This window comes from Lepidochelys olivacea (genome assembly GCF_965140295.1).
Source record: "Lepidochelys olivacea isolate rLepOli2 genome assembly, chromosome: 4".
In the NCBI taxonomy this organism is placed as follows: domain Eukaryota; kingdom Metazoa; phylum Chordata; order Testudines; family Cheloniidae; genus Lepidochelys; species Lepidochelys olivacea.
Genome location: NC_140414.1, coordinates 41,715,784 through 41,737,362, shown reverse-complemented (window position 1 = coordinate 41,737,362; position 21,579 = coordinate 41,715,784). Strand labels below are relative to the sequence as shown.

General features: G+C 37.2%; 1 protein-coding gene across 22 annotated transcripts in view; it reads left to right on the top strand.

Annotated features, from left to right (window-relative positions):
- Positions 1–21,579, top strand: part of CAMK2D (calcium/calmodulin dependent protein kinase II delta) — a gene marked incomplete at its 3' end in the record, with an annotated part of 266,164 nt that overhangs the window by 204,310 nt on the left and 40,275 nt on the right. For 3 of the 22 annotated variants that reach the window (XM_084626077.1, XM_084626076.1, XM_084626078.1), the window contains exons 11-14: positions 271–354; positions 1,156–1,198; positions 6,259–6,293; positions 16,642–16,690. In XM_084626077.1, the coding sequence (XP_084482203.1) occupies positions 271–354; positions 1,156–1,198; positions 6,259–6,293; positions 16,642–16,690 (211 nt within the window). Of the gene's footprint in view, positions 1–270; positions 355–1,155; positions 1,199–6,255; positions 6,294–7,750; positions 7,784–12,242; positions 12,303–13,896; positions 13,939–16,641; positions 16,691–21,579 lie in introns of all 22 variants that reach the window. The other 19 variants (XM_084626080.1, XM_084626079.1, XM_084626075.1 and 16 more) reach the window with 10 other exon arrangements.

Below are 21,579 nucleotides of genomic sequence, written 5' to 3'. Positions count from 1 at the left end.
AGTTGGAGTTTTTCATAGGTAAGGACTGAGTATAAACTGAGTCTCTAGTTTTGTATCAGGTTCCATTGGCATGCATTCCTGCACCCAGGCAAAATCTTGGAGACTTCACTGGTGCATTGAGGTTTGCTTGAGTAGATACCAGTGAGGGATAGGAGCTTAAGACTTAGGAATTTGGCCCATGCAGGTTATGATATGTTTGTTCTCCAGTAAATACAACATAACTCATATATTTGTGTGTATTGAATATATTGTTCTTTTCTTCTTCCTCAGCAACGTTCTACTGTGGCCTCTATGATGCACAGGCAGGAGACTGTAGATTGCTTGAAGAAATTCAATGCAAGAAGAAAACTAAAGGTAAGAAAGACAATTTCTTCAGGGGCATTTTAGTAGCAGGTAATTTTTGAAGGGTAAAAGGATACAGTGACATATATTCCATGTAGAGGATAACCATTCCTTAAAGGGATTTTATGGAGAATATTAACTATCTTGCGAACACTTAAAAACAAGTTTATATAAACAAACATCAGGCTTGGATCTTTAAATAAGTACAGCCATGTGAACTGTGCTGCAGTGCTTAATAAACAACATACGATTGAGCTCTGCATGCATTTCCAGCAGCATTTGTACTGCTTTTAAGATACAATTAATATAAATATCATCTACATACCTCTTTGGAATCAGGATGATAGTGATGACCCTCCATTTTAAAATCATGGGCATTTCTCCCTTTAGATAAAGGAAAACCTCCCTTAGTTGGTTGTGGTCATGTATGTTACATATAAACCACCAGTTGAACACAACTCATCCCAAGCAACTGAAGTAAGGGTCTGGGTTCTATTTCCAGTGTCATATGTGTGCAATTTAATTGATGACAAATATCCCTGTGTGTGCACATACATTTGTGGCAAGACTTGTTCTGACAGCTCAGTAACTATTCGGGGATTTATGATAGGTAATAGCTTTAAGAATAAGCTACAGTTTCTCCATTCCCAATGTACTCCACCTTATGCCAAATAATTCATAGAAAATCTATCATTCCGGAGTTGACCTCGATAGTCAAATGATTTATGATTAAGCATATTTGCCTTTTTGGTCTATTCATGCTCAGAGCTATGCGTAAATAATGCTAATTTGAGTTAACATATGTGTACACAGGGGGCCATTCTGACAACTATGCTGGCTACCAGAAATTTCTCAGGTATGTTTATTGAGCTCCAAATCCTTATGTTCTTTACATTTTGGTATCTGCTTAATGCAACCAGGCCTAATGAGAATTAGTTTAGTACAGTAAAGCTCTTTGCTACTGTGGAGTATGTAAAGTATAGTGTATTAAAGTTATTTCTTTTTTGGAGTGATCAGAGCAAAAATTACTCGCTGCTGTAGATTAAACTGAAAGGGTCATATTGAGCCTTTTGTAAGGTACAGGTGGTAGTTAGAATAATTTGGTGCACTGTCTGTTTGTTTCCCTTATTGTGAAGGGGGACGTTTTTTTCCTTCTTATTTGTAGAATCCTATCAAAGAGACCAGAAAATATTCCAGGTAGGAAGAGAAAAATAGCAAATGCTAAGGATAAATGTGCAAATTGAAATATGGTCAAAGAATAATATTTTAAAAGTTAAATTACATAGTAGAAGAGCATTTGAATACGCAAATCTAAAATACATTTTTAAACTTTACAGACATAAGTTTTTATGTTCTTACCTTATATAAAAAGCGACCTTATAGTACATATTTTACTACTTTTCTAGTAATATATCAAGTTTACCTCTAATACCATTCCTATGTGTTTGGGTTTCTTAATACTAATAAACACATGAAAGTTCTTCACTCTTTTACTTCTGCCTCATTCTCAAGCATCGTGTTATAGTAACATAAGAGTACATTTCTGCCTATGAAATAACAGCTGTGCTCTTGGTGTTTACAGTAATCAAACTCTAATGCTGAAGACCCAAGGTGTTTATTAGCCCAGGGCACCGTTATAATTATGTCTTAATTAGGAACGCGCTCAAAATATTGTGATGCTTAAATTTATAGTTACATATTTAAAGTTTTTCAATGAAGGAGAAAAGAAAAAATACCAAAATTAAAATAGCTATAAATTTCTGAAAGGGAAATTTGTAAAAGTGTTAAAGCCTTTCTTTCCCTTCATTCCTCCGATTTCCTAAACTTCTCTGCCTTCTCATTTTCTTCCTTCCTCTGACCATCTACTCCCCTCCCTGCTGATTAGCCAAACGCTTGTCCCCCAAATAGCTATGATATATTTTTGTTTACATTGTGTTTCAATTCTTATTTGGAAGGGAGGAGCTGGGAATCTCCCAATGTAAACCTCAATATTTGAGAATTATTCTGACAACCTTTATCCTAACCAGACATTGATAATGCATATAAGACACCCACAAACAAGAATTCAGGCAATTGAATAACGTAGGGTGAATTCTGCAGTGACTTTGCAGCATCCTGTCTTTGTCTGAGATAATTCTGTTGCAATATATTTAATTAACAGGTAAAAATGCTATAGTGCATTGGGCATGTTTTGAAGAATAATAAGTGTCAAAGCATCCGAAATAAACAAGCTACAGCAGGATGCAAGTGAGACCAATTGGTCCAATCTGTTTGGTGCTTGGAATATACCGTGCCCTTCTTTGTTAGGTTCCCCTATTTAATATACAATTGTAACATGTAAAACCATCTTTAGGGATTGTAAATTATATTTGGTTAATGTTTAATGAATTGCCAGTAACTTTCAATTTCCTTTAAGAGTTGAACAGAAATGCTGTAGTCGAAGACTGAGTATCTTGTCAAAAATGGATTATCTTAAAACATGAAGCACGTGTATCATTTGTAATCATTCTCCATAATCATTGTTTCACATACATCATATGTAAGGTCTAACACCTCTGAAGAACAAGAATGTCATCGTCCTTTAAAAATATTATTTCAGAATGTCTCAGCATGGTGATCAAAGGCTTTTTCATCCATCATTTCAGTGGTTAATTTAAGACATACCTGCACTTGAGATGACATTTTAGTTTTTGAGTTATTTATTCATTGAATTTCATTGAAAGCATGCTTTTCAAGGTTATTTGTCCATAACAATGTGTTTATAAAAGTGTTTTATTTTTCCTTTTCTTTCTTCCTTTTATGTGGAATGTGTGTTTCTTGTGAGGTAAGACCCTCAGCAACTGAAAGAAACATCTTTTTTGTATCTCCTAAGCAAAATTGCCATCTGACCTGAACCACACTAATCTCTGCATGTTGTCACAATTCCATTTCTTCTCAGTTTGCTTTCTGGCTTATTAGCAGTGCCTTAGGATTTATTTATAACAATTGCTTTTTAGTTGTGGGAAATCAGCATGGTCAAATTCTTCATTGTTAGCTTACTTTAGAATATGCTTTGCTACTGTAGTTTTTGATTCGCATACAGTGTCCTTGCTTACACAAAATGCTTTTAAATAGTATTAGAATTATATCACAAGCCAACAAAAAAGGCAAAAGATTCATAGCTAAAGATGGTGCTAACACTTCTTTAAATAGTTGTGTGTGGTTATTGCAGTATGCAAAGTACAGGGTATATACTACGCTTGTTCTGGGCACGGAGCTCCTGTTAATGTACAGGACTGAAGTATAGAATATGTCCCATAATATGAGATATCACATACCAGTCTCATGCAAGAAACCGTTCAAGGGACACATCCCCTTACACCCTAGCAATCCTACAGGCACAATGGGAGGAGTAATGGCTGTTACAACCTTCATTATGACTCTTTTGTTGTTTGTTTTATTTAATTTTTATTTTAAAAAATTAATGTTTCAGAAACATGTAAAAGATTTTAAACATAAAACAACATTGGAAGGATGTAGTTCATATTATGACAAGCAACTTATAAGAATTAATATTTTTCAGTAGGTGTTTTTTTTTTAGTTCTAGGAGAATAAAATAACCTGTAAAGCCAATAAACTTCTAATTTTCTTTGCTTTCCTGTAGCTTGAAAACAGCCATTTTCTGCTAAATTAGTTTAAGAATTTGATGCTCCTTCTATCTGATTAATTGTACCGTGGTAGAGCCTCAAACTCAATCAAGACTCAAGGCCGATTGTGCTAGGTGCTGTGCCTACATTTAACAAAAAGGCAGTCTTTAGTCCAAAGAGTTTAAAGTAAAACAGCAGCATAGTTTAAATATAACATATGCTTTTCACATATAAAAATGTTCTGCGTTACTCTTCCTTAGCACAGGTGGAAATATTTTGTGTCAACTTTAGCTTGAAATAAATTTTTATGAATGAAATTTTTCTGCTCCTGAAAAATAGGGGTTTATGATGGGCAGCAGAGACACAGTCTTAACAGAGGTCTGAGTGGATCTGCTATCCTAATTGATAAAGTGCTTTTTGAGGAGTTTTACTAGATTATAGAAGATAACCTTAACTTCAGCTCTAGCTGAAGTTCTAGTATCCTTTTAACAAATGTGAAAGACACTTTAATGAAGATCTGTTCTTTTCTGCACAGTTTCTATGGTTATATAGTCCATCATGTCTACAGTAGAACCATAATAATATGAGCACTTGACGCAGACACAGCAGGTGAATAAGACATGGACACAGAAATGTAGATGAAGCAGAAGCTTTATCTTCATTAACTTAACCCAGGGAAATGGTGGTACCCTAGAAAACAGGCTGAAACTAGACTAATGCAGTTCCCAACAGAATAAGCCCTCCTTCCGCCAGTCAAATAAAGGGGCCTGTGATCCCTGCTATCCTTCTTCATGTTCAGGATAAGGGTCCAGATGAGTAATGCTTCGAGCTGTGTAAGACAGCGAAGCCAACTTCCATGCCCATCAACACCAAGAGTCAGGTCCAAAGTCTTCCAAACCCTCCATTCTTTGCACTTTTGTCCTCAGCAACTGCCTCTCTGTGTAACAAGGAGAAATGGCTGCAAACTGCCCTTTAAATGTTTGTGGACAAATGAAAGCCCAATGGCTTACCCACAGCCATTTAGTCACTTGATGTCACCACCAGCTATAACAGCATGGACAAGACCTAGAGGTTGCGACTCCCAACTCATCTCTGCAGCCTTCAGCTCTTCTTCTGTTCCTCCTCGTCGGTATCCTGCTATGTGAAGAGGGCACTAAGAGTTGATCACCTGGCTCCAGAAGTAGTACTAAATACTCCAAATCAAAGGAACAGGGGAGTCAGTAATGTGTCTTTGTATCCACTGAACTAGGTGAACAGCTACAGGCTGGGGTTCATGGCCAGTTCCAACCCCTATATTCCTCTCCACTCCACCATAACCCTGCATAGGTCACAGGCTAACCCTAGGAGTCAAGGCGGTCTAGGGTCTCTCTCCGCTGGTTTGGCTTGGCCACAGCCCCAACAGCAAAGTGGGCATTTGTATCTATCACAAAAAAGCTAATCTATCCCCATTTCTGAGCAAAAATGTAATAGTAAAATGCTATCATTTTTACAAAATACAGTGGAATCACAATTAGCCGATCTACCTGCGACCAGGGCCAGATTGGATAACCAAAAATCTAGATAAACTGGGGAATGGGTGGCAGGGCTCCAGCTGTGATCCCTGGGCAGCAGGGCTCTGACTGTCAGCACAACAGGCAGGAGCCCCAGCCTCCCAGGGCTCCAGCCCAAGTCCTACCGCTGTCAGCGCTGGGCAACTGGTGGTTCGGTTAATACAGAGAGCCGCATAATGGAGGCTCGGTTAAATGGGGTTCTGCTGTATTCTACAATGTATTTTCTAGGAGTCCATATTCACTTATAAATAAAGCAAAATAGTAAATGACAGTGATTTGTTGTTCTTGATATTTTTGGCTGTGACCCTGCAAGCATTTACCCATGTGAATAATTCACTTGAATTCAGTTCATCTACTCATACAGTTAGAGTTATATGCATACACCTTTGCCAATTCAGGGCTTTTGTGTGTTTGCTTACACGCTAATGCACACATTTGAGAAACTTGTAGTAGGTCTCTCAATGTGAAATAATGAGATTCTACTGGATGTGGCAGTGTTTAGTGCCTAATGCAGCTCAGTATAGATCTTGACAAAATCCAGGTAGCAAATCTAAGAAAAGTGGTACTGCAGCCTTATGTCCAGTAGTTTGGAATTTCTCAAATGCTGTAAATATTCCATTTCCTAAATGTAAAGCAGCAGAGGGAGGAACTAAAAACAGAAAGTGCTTGCTTTGCTTCAAACCTGATGGAGTTTATTGATAACCAGCTGACATTGAATTTATTCTCTCATTTTACAGCAGCAAAAAGTTTACTGAAAAAACCTGATGGAGTCAAGGTAAGTTAAACAAATGCACCAAACGATACATCTTATTCAGCTTTCTTTTCCTTGTACTCTTCTAACGTCTATTGACTTTGCGTTTGGAAATAACTACATCTCTTCTTCATAGGTTGTGTTAAGAAATGGTTCTCACTGTATATTTGAAGAAGTTGAAGTTAGTTTAAGTTCAAAATAATGTGTCAGAAAAGAAATAGCTGAAAAACTGTACCATGTTTTAAATAAGGTTCTGAAAAATGCTGACAAGGGAATATATTCCTTGCTTTTTAATAAAAGCTAGTCCAGTCATTAGTGACTCACTGTATTTTTAGCTGCTTAATATAAATGAGACTTTGGTCGTGGGTATGTAAGCTTGATGGAACGTCAGAAGCTTACTAGAAGCCCCACATGAGGTACATTCCACCAGGTGTACTTGGTGTGTTTGGCAGAAGTCCGGGTGTTTAAGATTTCACTGAATAAGCTCATCCTGACTAATAGACCTTGGTAAGAATGGGAACATTCTGGCAACTTTCATAGATTATTTAGAGTTCCTATTTTCATATCACCAGGTCCCGCAGGAGGAGAGATGCTTCACAAATGAATATTCTAGACAGATACTTTGAAAAATAGCCAGGAAAAAAATCACTGAGCATTGAAAAATGTTGTATTTCTTTTTCTCAGAGATTCCTGAAGACTAAATAAAGCACCCCAGCTTTCCGTAGATAATGCAAAGTTTCTTCTCTTCTCAGTTCTGCCTCTTTCTCAGGAGCGTCTTTGACCTGAATTTTAGTTTTCTGCTTAAACTTTCTTTTCTTTAACAGAGTGCTACTTACTGAAATACTCAGTTCACAGCAGATTTGTTCTTTACTTATTCTCGCACACGTATTCTTTCACACTTAAAAATGTTAAGGCTCTTAAAATGAATTCAGTATACTCTAACCTGAATGTTACCCAAAGTCAAATAATGGACATCTTAAAGAGGATGAAGAAGCACATCATTCTGTATTATTCGGTCATTGCAATACAGATTCCTTAACACGTCTTTGTGGAATGCGGGAATTTTATGTGTTCGGGTCAGGCTAGTATTTTTATAAATACCATTCTTCCTACAGGTTTATAATGGCATCTGCTGTATCTCCATTTTGATAGCAACGTTGCTGAGAATTTTCGTCAATGGTTTGCTAATATTACACTCGTTGGGATCTCATACTTCCGGTTTTCAGGATATTTCAGTTTTTTACCATTTTCCTGCTCAGTTATGTGAAGCAAGGGGGGAAATGTTTACCTGCGTGGGAGTCTTTGTTTTCAGCATTTTTCTCATGTAGAAACTTCCCCGCACAAAAAAAGTATTTCCTTCTCTACCGCAGCTTATGCTGTCTTTTTGAAAACAAAAATATGCTGTACTCCATGCATTGATATTTTCAATCCAACCAGTCACATTTTCTTCTTTTCCTTTTCTCTCTGACTGGTCAATTCAGAAAAGGAAGTCCAGTTCGAGTGTTCAAATGATGGTGAGGATCTTTATCTGCCAGATTTTTCCTCCTGTGAAACATTCACACTTAGAAATCAAATAAATGCATTTAATCTGTTAACATAACTTGAGAAGCTACAAGACCTTTAACATGAAAACTTGTGACTTCTAAACCAAGAAGTGCTACGTGCCATCTGTAATGAATTGTTCCGCAATTCTTTAAAGCAAGATTTTTAGCTATAGAAATATAAATACAAAAAAGTAGATGTAACATTGGCCAATGCAGCTGTCTTTAGTACACTTAAAAAAAAAAAGTATTCGTTTAAACAGTCTTCTATTAATTTCTTAATCTCCTTGTATTAAAAATTAATAACATTAAAATAATAAATGGATAATAATAAGTGTAATGGAGACATTACCCTCTGTGTAGTTACTTACATAGAAACTTAAAAAAAATTAAAAATTTCAATACTTGGGAAATCGCTAGAGCTTTTACCATATAGTATGAATACGGTTCAACATCAGGAATCCATTAAGAGACACCTCTGTACTCCTGCTGCCCCCTCTGTAAAAAATAAATAAATAAATAAATTCACTGCAAGATCCACTTTTATTGATTCCAGCTATAACTGAGCAGATATCCAGTATTTAGGACATTTTAAGGTGATTTTCAAAACCCCGCTTTGTATATTTTTATTATCCCTTGAAATCAAATAACAAATGGAAGGATGGCTGTTTATTTTCTTTTTGGGGATGTTGTACTTTTAGAATCAAATAATAAGGTTTTTCTAAGCGTCTTAGTGTCATTTGACTCACATCAGGATGTCAAGCTACAACCACAGGCCACAGCAGACATGCCGCCTTCCTTCTCTTCTCCAGACCCCCAACCAGTCCCATTCCTAGTCCAAGACCTTCTCAACCTCTAACTCAGATCCCCCATTTGAGAACCAATACATAGACTCCCTTCCCCCAGCACCAGGGTCCTCAGGCAGGCAGTGACCATCCTCCTGTTTAACTGGCATTGATCCTGAATTCTGGGATGATGGTGGTGATCCTGGCAAGGCAGCTTACTCAACGGTGACACTTCACCATGCCTCTGTACTGCTGATCCAGGTAGAGCAGAGCAAATGTTCCACTTTCTCCAACTGGTCACTCTGTCACGGGCAAGCAGACCTCCCCTTGAAAATACCTGTCTGGTAAATGGCCTATATCATCTAGCTGGATTCAGTGTTTCATGCAAGAGAACAGTTCATTTTAATACAAAAGTACAGGCCATTTACCAGATATGTTGGGATATTTTCAGCATCCCAAACACACCACGTGCCAGCTCTTAGTCTGCTGAAACACTACATAGGATGCTTGGAGGATTTAGATCCCGAGAGACAGTTTTGTACAATTTTTATAAAATATATAAAAAACATTAATACTTAGGACAGTGTGGCACTGCCCAACTGTTTGCTCTGAGAGAGAGAGAGAAAGAGATGCTATAAAGTTAAAAGCTGTTTCACAGCAACCACAATTTTAGTAGAAAAAGTTTTCCTTCCTGACAACAAATAGAAGTACACCAATTTAGAATAATTTTCCATTATCACTTAATCATTTGGTATGAAAATGCTGAATTTGTTTTTAATAGTTTCCCCTTTCTGTTAAAATAAACGCAGTAAATGTGATTTAAAACCTACCATTTTTCTTTAAGTTTGGAAGTATTTAGCCAAGCTGTGCTCATACCGACGAAATAACTTGACTATGCAATATATTCTCTTTTTCATTTGTACTAATGTAAATTCTGTATTCTTGATGTACCATTAATAAGTTTGAGTATATATTCTTTAGTTCTTGATGGTAGTGGAATGAATGTTGTTTATTTTTTATAGGATTTTGACGAGGGGAGTGTGGGCTCAATGCTGCTCTCCTTACTCAGGCAAAATTCTCTCTGAAATTTGGTTATCCTTTGTCTGTTACATGTTCCATGACAAGCACTTCTATGGTGTGTTGTTTGATTTCTGATGTTGCTGATTAGGACTGTAAGAAGTCTGTTGAAACTTTCATTCCCTCTCTCATATATGCTTTGTATGTGTTCATTTCTTCTTTCTTTTGCTCTTTGAATACTTCTCTCTTGATGGCCAAACTGTTAATGAATATTCATTTTTAGTTGTAAAACTTGGGAGAGTGATTTTTCTCTTGTTACAAGAGAAAAAGAATATGATTGTCCATGGTTGTCTGTATTGTTGTTGTTCCCATAATCTATGTAGTCTTATTTTAAAAAAATAACATTTCCTTGAATTCAGTGGGTTTTTTTCCCTGAGTAAGGAATGCAGGTAGTACATTTTCTATCATTAATTGTTCCTTACTAAACCCCTGTAAGGTAGTTAAGTGCTGGCCGAGATTGTCCCTAACGTAGATACACTGCCCTGCTTGGCATGTGTCTTTCAATATCTTAGAGGATAAATTGAAATCCAGTGCAAGCCCATTTTGCACCAGAGCAATGTGTCCGTGTTAGGGATTTCCATCATCTTAACTACATGGATGTAGTTACAGTAGAACAGAGTTCCCCAGTCTAGACATGTCCTAACTAAGACATTGGCTATGCTTCAGATTTGCTCTGATTCCAGCAACTGATGGGCAGCCACCAATGCAAACATCTCAGGTGAAATCCTGGCACAATTAAAATCAATGCTACAGCAGCTTCCGTTGATTTCAGTGGGGTCATGATTTCGCCCCTAGGGCACATTTGCCCAGATAAAGCTTACTCAGCAGCTTTATCAGTCTGTACTAGGGATTGCACCAGTGAAGAGGTAGAATTGGGGAAAATCTGAAGTGTAGACATGACCTAAATATCATTATCCCCATCTCACAAAGAGGTTAAGTGATTTACCTAAGGCCATGGAGGAATTGATGAGCTCAAATTAGAACTCGGAAATTCCTGGCTCTCAGTCCAGTGCTTAAACCATTAGGCTAGGGCTAGGCCAATATATGTCATTACACACTCTGGTAAATATTATTCAGGTCTTCAACATTTAGATTTCCTAAAGGCTTTTATATAAAAAATATCAACAGCCTGACTGACACAAAGGGCTTGACTTTTGGTTTTTAAATGTGGTAGTTAATTTTACTTTAATATTGACAAAATGTCCATCAGTGAAAGAAGAGAAGTCTGAATTTGCATTATTGCATTTCTTTCCCATGTAATGTTTACATTTTCAGTACCAGAGTACTAACACAGCAGAGCCGTAGAGATTCTATACCACTGATGGGTAGAAATGATGCCAACCCTGTGTGCAGACAGCCCACCTTACATTTTGCTTCTTTGACCTGCTGCTGTTATAAGTAGAACTGGTCAAAAATATTTTTAAAAAATCCTAGTAATTTTAATTGAAAATAGTTTGACAGCATCAGAGTCCAACAAGCTTTCGTTATAATTGAAACCAGCTTTCCAGTGGGTATGAAATTGGGGCTTGATTTTTAAAATCTTTCCAGTTTTACAACCACAGTGATATTTACCTGGTTTAGTTATGGAAGGTGGGTTTTAAAAATGGGTATAAGAATCAGAGAAATTTAAATTAATTGCTAAAGTCTTACTTAAAGAGAGAATAATATTTTTTAAACAAATAAAAGCCCAGTTCTTCAAAGACTTGCGTTTTTGTAGTCATTGAGACTACTCCCATAGATAACTTTGCAGGATCAGGGCCAAAAGTAGTAATGTTGAGAAGCTACAGTACAGGAAGTTACACTCTTAATTTGGGTTCTGTGGACTGAAAGGCCAATGTACAGTAAACGAAAGGTATTACTGCAGGTTCAGCCAGATTGGAAAGGTTTTTCAAAACAAGCAAATTAGTTTATTTCATTAAATGAAAACGAAACATATACGTTTTTCATTTGAAATACTAAACGCTTGTTTGAAAAAAATCTCAAAGTGAATGTACCTGTACATATTCTGACCTCAATGACACCCATATAAATCTCGAGTTACCAATTACAGATTTATATAGGTGTAAATGACACATAAATTTGAACCACTGAAGCTTCCTTCCGTGAAAAACAAAATGACGTTTAACCTAGTGACACCCTCCTAGAAATAAAGTGAAATGATGGTATATTACTTAACACTGTTGCATGATCTAAACTGGCAAATAAATCACAATGGAAATACAGGCATTTTCTTTCTAAAATCCATATTAATTGTGAATTCCTATTATTTGGTTGTAGCCACTATTAAAAAATTCTTCATTCATTTACGTGTCAGAGCTGAAACTGCCTATGCTCTATATAGGACTTCCTTGAACAAGTCCAAAATACTGTCACTAGCGTCTTTGGGAGAAGCTATAGCCAGTTATCAAATCTGTTGTCAGTGTTTTTTTCAAGTTCATAAGTTGACCTTTCTGTGATTCTTTATTTCCCTATCTATATCTGTATATAGATATTCTATATAGAGAGATATAGATATGCTAGCTACCAAGAATTCTAAGGCTTGTCTATTTCTATTTTCTGCATACCTACAGATAAACAACAAAACCAACGTGGTAACCAGCCCCAAAGAAAATATTCCTACCCCGGCGCTGGTATACCTGGAATCTTCCTTTTCACCCTATCTTTAAGTTCTTTACTGTTTTCTTTGGGTTTTTTTGTTTGTTTTTGCTTTTATTCTTTGTTTGCTTTATAAAAATTTTTCTCTTTCTTGTTGTTTGTACTTTTTGTTTTCTTTTTGTGAGGAAGTCCATTGTGAAGCAACATTTTTATAAATAGAAAACGTGACACAAAAGCTGGATGTGGTGGTGTAGTAGCATTAGTAGCGATAGTTTAATTTTTTGCATGCCGTGTAAGAAAGTGAATAGAATGCGCTTGATGTTGCCCTTAGCTCTTCACCTGATGGTTGTTTCCATGCTTTTAAGTGCTGACTTATTTTTTAAATTGTACCTGTTATCTTTTCTTTTGCCTTAACACAAGTTTTGATATCAAGGAGAGCTAACAGGACTATTGCTAGGCAACAACAATATAGACCTTATTCAGATTTTCATTCCCCCTATTCTCTGACAACCCAGCAGGACTTTGCAAGGCTTCACTTACTGGTATCAAAAGGCACCTTAGTCCTATAAAGCTTTTTGAATAGTGCCACTTTAAATCTACAGTAAGCATTACTCTGTAATAAGTTCTGCTAGGGGAATATTACTAAACAGTAGGACAGCGTACATGAAAATTCTATGTCAGAATCTTCCTTCTGTTATTAAGTCACATTTCTTAAGATGGAGGAAGGCTTACGAACACAAATGCTGCTATTTAATTACCTAAATTTAAGCAGTATTACTTCTCATGTATTTTGGTACATAGCTCTGAAGAAATGCTTCTGCTCTTTAATATAAACATAAGGACAAATTCTGCCATAGATTTGCATGCGCAGCTCCCATGGAAGCCTGCATTAAGTCAAGTCATTTCAGAGCAGTAGTTTAAAGGTTTCATGGTATGTACATGAGTCCTCAACTCCATCAGGTTCCCAGGCCTCTGTGAGTACGTTAAAAAGCTACACTTGCTGCAGCTTGTTCTGGGCCAGCTAACTGACATTTTAAGGGAAGCAAGAGGGGAGTTAACCTTTGAAATGGCATCAAGAACTTCCATCATAATTGGTATCTATGCTGTTCAAATGGGCAACAGACTGGAAATAACCCCTGTACATCCAAACAACGTTTGTGTTTAGAGGTACGCAAATCTTTCAGAATCTGTTCAGCCCATCTTTATTTTGATTTGTGTTCATTTTTGCTTTAGTAATAAGCATACAGTATTTTTTTAATTAAAATAGTTCACCATTTTTGAGCTAAAGCAGGGTCAGACAAAAAGGGACAATGTATCTGATATGAGACATTGTGAAACAGAGTGCCTCTTCAGCTGACCTCCCCAGAGCTTCAAAGCCCTGTGTGTGTGTTGATCATGAATAAGGTCTTTGCATGCCGCTGCAGTAGGTGAGGTAACCTCCCTTGCTGGGTTGCCAGTCGAAGAATCTTTATTAGAGACATTGTTTCATCTTTTGGCAGCAGTTAACATTTGCTTTAGCTCTTGTCACTGTTTAGCATTTGTCTGCTGGCTCTTCTCGCGCTCCCTCACACTAATGTGAATGTATTTACCAATGAGAACTGTTTTTCTCTTTATTTTGTTCTCACTCAGGAGCCCCAAACTACAGTAATCCACAACCCTGATGGAAATAAGGTATTCAGAAAGAATTAGCTCCATCTTGCTTCTCCAAAGTGCACATTTCATCCACTATTCTAAGCCAGAATGTGCCCATTACCCAGAGCTTAGCAAGGAAAATCTCATTCCTGTATCTGTTGCACCTGGTGCCTCTTGGGCCTAATTCATCTGTGGCTTGTTCCCACTGAATGCTTTCTGCCTGGCTGCTGGCTCCCTCAGCTCCTGTGGATGTCTGTAGGCGGTGAGGGCGCTCAGCACCCTGAGGAACCAGGTTTATGGTGTGTTGTACATCTCTTGCTTCAGGCAAGAACTTTCAGTTCTCAGAAAAATAAAGGAACATTGTATTCAGACACAGAGTATAGTAAGGTTATTTTTACGATTCTAGTGAAAGCTTCATACACAAGATGAAGGCATATTTTGAGCTCTTTCCATCAGCTGTTTCTCAGCATGCTTATGCATCATACTGTGACATGTCTTCTGCATGGAACTTTTGACTTATTCCATAACATCATCTTGCAGTTTGAAAAGAAGCTAACACTTGAAGTGGCAAGAAGCTCTTTTGAATTCATAAATCTTGGTTTGATTTTTCTCATTTATTTTCTTCTGTGTGCTGTGATGGTTGTGTTTGATGTCTGGTTTCTATAACGTGTGGTAATTTTTTCTCCCTATGTGGACTTGAAAGGGGCTAGGGAATATTGTTGTTTGTGATTCATGTTCCTAGTTTTCATATGCAGATTTCACTTATTTAAACAGATTTTAATGTGTGTGCTGAGAATTTAAAGTTTCCAAAGGATTGTTACATTTATCTAGTGTAATTACTTGTGGTCGCTCAATACTGTATTTGCAAAGGATAGAGTCTGAGTGGAAAATATCAGATGCAGGCATTTCACAAGCATGGAAAAAGTGTTAATTGTGCATATTGTAGTCATCTCGCTTCTTCGTTTGATTATTTATTTTATAGTTTGTGGGTAAGAATAAGTTGTGATGTTCATTTCACTACTGTACCAACTACTCTCTGCACCCATGGTCCATATTTCATCTCCCATGTTTTATTAATAGGCAGTGTACCGCCAGCATTTTAATTTTAGTCAAATCTTTACTAAAGCCCAGCAAAGGGAAACAAAAAAACAAAACACTGGAGCTCTTTGGCATGACTACATCTACTTGACATTATTATATATTCATAACAATTTAGATATTTTATGTCCCAAAAAGTTATAACATGGACAGGAAAACTACTTATGGGGAAAGTTACTGTTAAATTTCATTATCTAAAAAAACAAATATTTTAGCATGACAACTGGAGTGGATGCTTCCATATTACTGGCCACATCTCTCTTGTGAGCTTGTGCATGACGTTTCCTGCTTGTATGTGTGTGGTTTTTATTTTCTTCTAGGTACTATATATGATAGAGCATGGTATGTCCCTTATGTGGAGTGAATAGTCTAATACCATTCACAATAGGAAAAGCATGATGGTTTATTAAGCTTGGTTTGTATGTGTGGATTGATTAGTGTAGTTGATTTATTGCTGCATATAATTTTGTTCTTTTACATTTGAATAATGCATTAACCATTCTGAAACTTTTCTTTGACTTGTCTTGTGAAATTGTAGTAGACAAAAGGACACTGTCAGGGTATTTTGGAATTTTTATTTAATTAATGTGGATAGTAACCCTTCGGAAGCTTGAAATAAATCTTATGTTTTTCCCTTCTGTCTCAGAGGTAAACTGGCTTGTTATGGATATTTTTACTCTTGAGTATTTTGCTTCTGACTTTTTCTTTTTCTTTTTTTTTTATTTGCAACAAAGCATTTATTTTTAAAAATCATAAAAAGTATATCTTCTGCAAAAAAAAAAATTAGGAGAAAAAGAGTAGGTCAAATTTTTTGCCTACTGCCTTTGACATTGTCCTTTGAAGTGTGCTCCCTAATTTTTCACATTTCTAATATCTTATAAAAATTGTGATAAGAGCCTTGCCTTTTAACATTGCAAAGATTTCAATACAACTGTCTGATGGACAAGTCATTCCTCTGTGTGGCTGGTTGGTTAAAGAATATTTCTTCAAAGATATCTTAGATTATCTAGGAGCATTGTTGTGGGCCTCTCCAGTAACTTGCTCTCTCTTTCAAATTTTTTAGCACAAGGAGAGTATAAAAATGCAATCATGGATTTGATTCAATTCTTATTGAAATCAAGGGGAGCCTTTCAGTTTATTGCATGAGTTCTTATATGAGCAGAAGAAGTGCTTTAAATTGTGAAATACAACATTCTGCTTACTTTATACTTAAAAGCTCAAATGGAATGACTTATTTTACACAGTTGATATTCACGAAGCTTAAAATGGTGAGTTCTAATATTTGGCTGACGTAATTCATATAACAGTTCAGACATACTCTGTCTAGTAGAATGTAAAAAAACCCAACAAGTTAACTCATTTTCATGAAGATATTTATTTCCCCATACATCTGTGTGACATTCAAAAACTGGACAGCCAGAAATACCTTTAATAAAAATGTTCTCTTTTGAAATGGATGAAAATTGACATTTAGTTTCAGGTACAAACATCTCAATCCCTGTGGCCATTTGTTTGTGAATTACATCCACATAGCCTGCTTCAAGGCTTTGCATGATCTGTACAATACCAAGTGTAATTTTCATAGGTGCATGAATAATATGCTGGGTCACTTTATGCATTTCACTTGTATTTACTTCTTAACAGGAGTCAACAGAAAGTTCCAATACGACTATTGAAGACGAAGATGTGAAAGGTATGATTGACAGTTGGAAAGGCAAAACCATGGCTACATGCATATATTTCAGTAGGTTTTATTAACTTTTGTTGATCTGTCAGATGGAGGGAGTTCCTAAGTAATCCAAGGAGAACATACAATTATTTTTGAAAATTATGTTCATTGCTGAAGTTCTATATGTTAAGTTCTGACTTGGATAATCTGACTTCGATAGTCTAAATTTTACATGTACCGTTTCTGTAGTATTTTACAATTAAGGAAGTTTGTCATTTAAAATTATAATTATGGCAGTAGTAGGTGTAGATTTAAAAACTAATGACATTTAATATTATTTTAAATTTCATTTTGTATATGGTACTTTGAATTTTTTTGTTTGCTTGCTTTATTTCATGTGTTTTTAATGCATTTTTTCAGATCAGCATTTATAAAACATTTCTGTTCAGATGCCAGTGTTTTTTTGTGCTTCTGTTGTATTCTGGCCCTATAATTGTCTTAACCTCAGTCACCTTTTTCTTTTCTTTTTGATTTTCTGCACAATAACCTTCTTAACTTTGCAATCTTTTTGATTATTTTTTAAGGTTTTTTTTCTTTTTTAAATTCTATGCTGTGACATTATTCATTCTTATTTTAATAACATTTTGTGGGTTTAAAACCAGTGTATTCAGCTTGTGTATTATATGTTTCATATAAGACATTGGTTTTTAGCTTTAAGTACAAAATTTTAGTTATAGTGGATTCACAAAACAGAAACAGGAATAAGAAGGGACATGTTGAAAAATAAGAGGTGAAGTACTAAGAAAAAGAGAGATTTCTCAGTTAATTAACCATTAGAGTGTTGGGCTGGTTTTGCACTGTATTATTCTAGAAGTGTTATGTCTGTGGGTGTCACTATTAAAGTGCTGGAGTTTTCAATAGCTACAAGACCGTGAGAGAACATTTTAGAATATGAAACTGATTCAGTGGATGCAGTTGCTCAAATCGTGTTTAGTCAACTGTTATTTTATTTCTGGATAATGGAGCAGGCAGTATCCTTGTCTGATAAGGTAATTGATGTTGCCAGAGTAAGGGACTGATAATGTAATGGTTTAGGACTCATGAGTATTTCCAAGTCAGAAATGTAATAAGAAATGCAAGATAAGATAATTCTTTAGTAGGACATTCCATTGTTTATGAGCTGGCATTCAAATGAACATCAGTAACCTGGTGATATCCTATATATTGTCTTTTTTAGACAGTTATTTTGCTTAATGAGGTGTATAGCTTCTGTTTCACTTTTATTTTGTGTGTTATAAAACCTTATCCCAGGATTCAAGTAACAATGTTCTCCTGCTAAGCAGTGTTTGTATGGTTTGGTATATTATCACTTCAACAAGATCATTTATTTCAAACAGACAGATAGAAAAACCTATGTAGTCTCCAGAGAAAAACTTAGTTATAAAAAAAGAGGATGATGACAGGTCCATCTGTACCCAGTGCCCCCACCCCTCCAGGTGCTCCAACCTTTGGGAAAAACTATTTTATCTGGATTCAAAACACACCTTCCTTAAAAATGTAATTGGAACTATCCAGCATTCACAGTTACCTGAATATATTAGGCTGAACTCAGTGAGTTACCACCCGCTGTGCAAAGCAGATGGAACTATCCAAGTTTAAGGATGCTTCTTGTCCTATCCTTTAGAACTCCCTGTTTACTTCTCCTTCCTACCACCAACACTCAGTTCACACATTCCAAAATTTCTAAGTAAATCCCAGAGAATGTGTGTGGTGCTATTATATAACTACTCCTCTACAAGTCCCATGAAATATTTGACACTTACCTGGTGATTCCAAGGTATTTTGGTCCCTGGAAGTTCATGTGACTATGAACTCACCAGCCCAGTTCCTTTCAAACAGGTATTACCGAAAGCCTCATCAGACAGGCCTAATAAACAAATGGGCAATGAAGCAGTCAAACCTTTATTTAATTTTTTCTTTTATTTAAGTAAAAGGCTATCAGAAAAACACCCAGCACAGTGTACCATCACATCTTTTGCAGCATAATCTCATTAATAATAATATTTTTGTTCCCAATTACTAAGCAAAAGAATAATGGGGAAACTATTTTTAAACAGCCAGTTAACCTTGACATTTCAAAATCAGGCACTGGAGATGATCACAATTAAATAGCTCTATGTAACTTTGTGCAAATTCAAAAATAAGCCATTTTGCAAGCTTTCATCCACATATTAATGTAGCTAAATATTTCACATTCTCTGCTTTGAAAGACAGCTAAACAAATTTCTCTGAAAAATACTGGTTAGTTCCAACAAACCATGCATTGCTTTTTCCTCCAAAGCAGCAGAGAGTGGAAAATTGAGATTTAGAATTTCTTCTCAAATTTAATTGAAATTTAATTTAATGAAATGTAATTTTAGAAAGCATTGCTATTTGCAGTAAGATAAGGTTGGGGTGTTTTTGTTTTTTGATGCATGGTGGACTGTTGCTGCAGTTCCTTTGATTCCCCATTACTATAAAAAAATGAATAAATTTGGAAAATATTTAGAACACTGTGGCAATGTAAATGCTTCCATTATTTCCTGCAGGTGCTTTGGATCCATTTATTGTAGTTATTTACAGGTAAATGAGCCATTAGATATGTTTAGGATTGTAAACCTTTAGAGCAGGGATTTTCTCTAGTGTGTTTGTACAGCAGTCAGCACAACAGGACTCCAATCCCAACTGGAGCTTTTGGATGCTACTGTAGTATGGATATTTGCTATTAATATAATGTGGGTGGGGGAAAATAAACTATTCAGAATTAACCACAGATGCTGTAGAAGCTCAAAATCATATTCATAAGTGTTAGTTCCCTGCTGTGTTAGTTCCACTGAACAAGTTGACACTTGAAGAAACCTTTTCAGACTCAAAATGTGTGCATTAAAATGCAGTTCATTTTGCTCTTTGCCTGTGTTCAACACTTCATTGACTTTCATTTTGCTGTGCACTATTCATGGGGATGTCACAAGAAGGCAGTCCCCCAGAAACCTGGATAATACTCACATGAGTTCCTTCTTCACCTAGGCCCAAAAGCTTGCTGTTCAAGTTCCTTAATTGATGATTCCAGGACAACTGCATCCCAAAAATGTGGCACGGGGCAAAGATCATAGGCATTCCAAGACCAGGAAAAACCACTGGAAGATTTTAAGAGCTATCGACACATCTCTTTCTGTTGTGTTACATACAAGCTTATGATTCTGAGAGAGACTGATTCTGATGCACATCAGTGAGGTTATCAGGCCACAACTGCTCTTTGTTCAGGCTGACTTCACGCAAGGAGAATGTCAGGCAAACCTGTAGACAGACCAGGGCTGTTCACTCAGCTACAAAAACTCACCCCTTCAACAGAGCCTTCAGTGACTCATCTTAGGGGCATGCTGGGGCAACTCAGCTACACTGACTTATCCCTCAAAGCCAAGCCTGCAGTGACTCATTGCTCAGGCATGCCTATCCCTGAGCAGGGCCTAGGTCAAATTACCCCCAAGGCACAGGTGTTTCCCTCTCACTGCAAGTTAGGGTATGTCTACACTGCCCACTTTACAGCGCGGCCGCAGCAGTGCTGCCAAGGCAGCACTGTGACCTGGGGAGTGTAGACACACTTTATCACCGGGGGAGAACTCTCCCAGCAATTTAAAAAAAACAAAAAAAACAAAAAAGCACCCTGAACCAACGGTAGTAGCTTTATCGCCAGGAGCCAGGCTCCCGGCAATAAAGCGCTGTCTGTACTGACGCTTTTCAGCACTAAAACTTTTGTCGCTCGGGGGTGTTTTTTCACACCCCTGAACAACTAAAGTTTTAGCGCTGAAAGTGGCAGTGTAGACACAGCCTTAATCTGTGCAACAGCACCGCTCAGCTAGGAATTCTCCTGCTGCCTCACAGTGTTACAGGCGCCCTGAGGTTCAAGCGTGCCTTCAATCCTATCCCTGTTTCTGCCTCAGTCTTGCCCAAGCCTTGTTCCAGCACACTTCAGACTTGTCTGTACCCTATTCCAACCTTGCTCCAGCCCTGTTTCTGACCTGCTCCAGCCATGCATCCGCCTTCTCCCTCCCAGACCGTTGGACTGACTCCAGCCCCGCTTCGACCCGCATCTGGATTCCACTATCATCCTGATTTGGCTTATCTACAGACTCTGACCCCAGTTCTTATCCATGGCCTATCCCCGGATCCTGGTTTAAGCATTGCCCTCAGCCCTATCCTGAATCTGCATCCAGCTTTGACTCTTGGTACCTGTCCTCGACCACCACTCCAACCACCAGGCCTGACTGCCTAAAACCTAAAGCCTGACAAATGGTGCACCTAAGATCAAGTCAGTCACCTAACACATTCTGGCAGACTTGTCAACTGCAAACAACACTGTCTAGCATGTGGGGCTGACCACTAAGGTTCTGCAGACTATTTCCTGTAAGCCTATGGTGTGGTTCAAAATGGAAATGCCTCTCCTTGTCACCATAGATACTTATGACCTACCAACATGGATAGTAATCTACAAAATATTGAAGAGTGATTCAGCAAGGACATGAACTCTCTGGCTACTTAGCTCCATCAGTGGAGACTTGCACTTAGTGAGTCTTAAGAAGGTGGCCGCAACCCTCCATCTGAATAATTTCCTGGCCAATCAGCCCCTTACAGTTTGTGCTGAGGATCATTCACTCCCTTTCCAGCCAGATGTCACTAACTTAGGAGTCAAATTGGACCTCAGCCTAACATACCAGCCCCATTTAGAACATGTAAAGTAAAAGATGACTTTCTGCACTGCCTTGATCCAGAGACTAGCAGGAACCTCCTGGAAGTGAGGCAAATGTTTTACTCACCTCAGTCCTGGGGCTGGTATTCTTGCATCAGTAGAGCAGTACGCAACAGTTTGGGGCAGA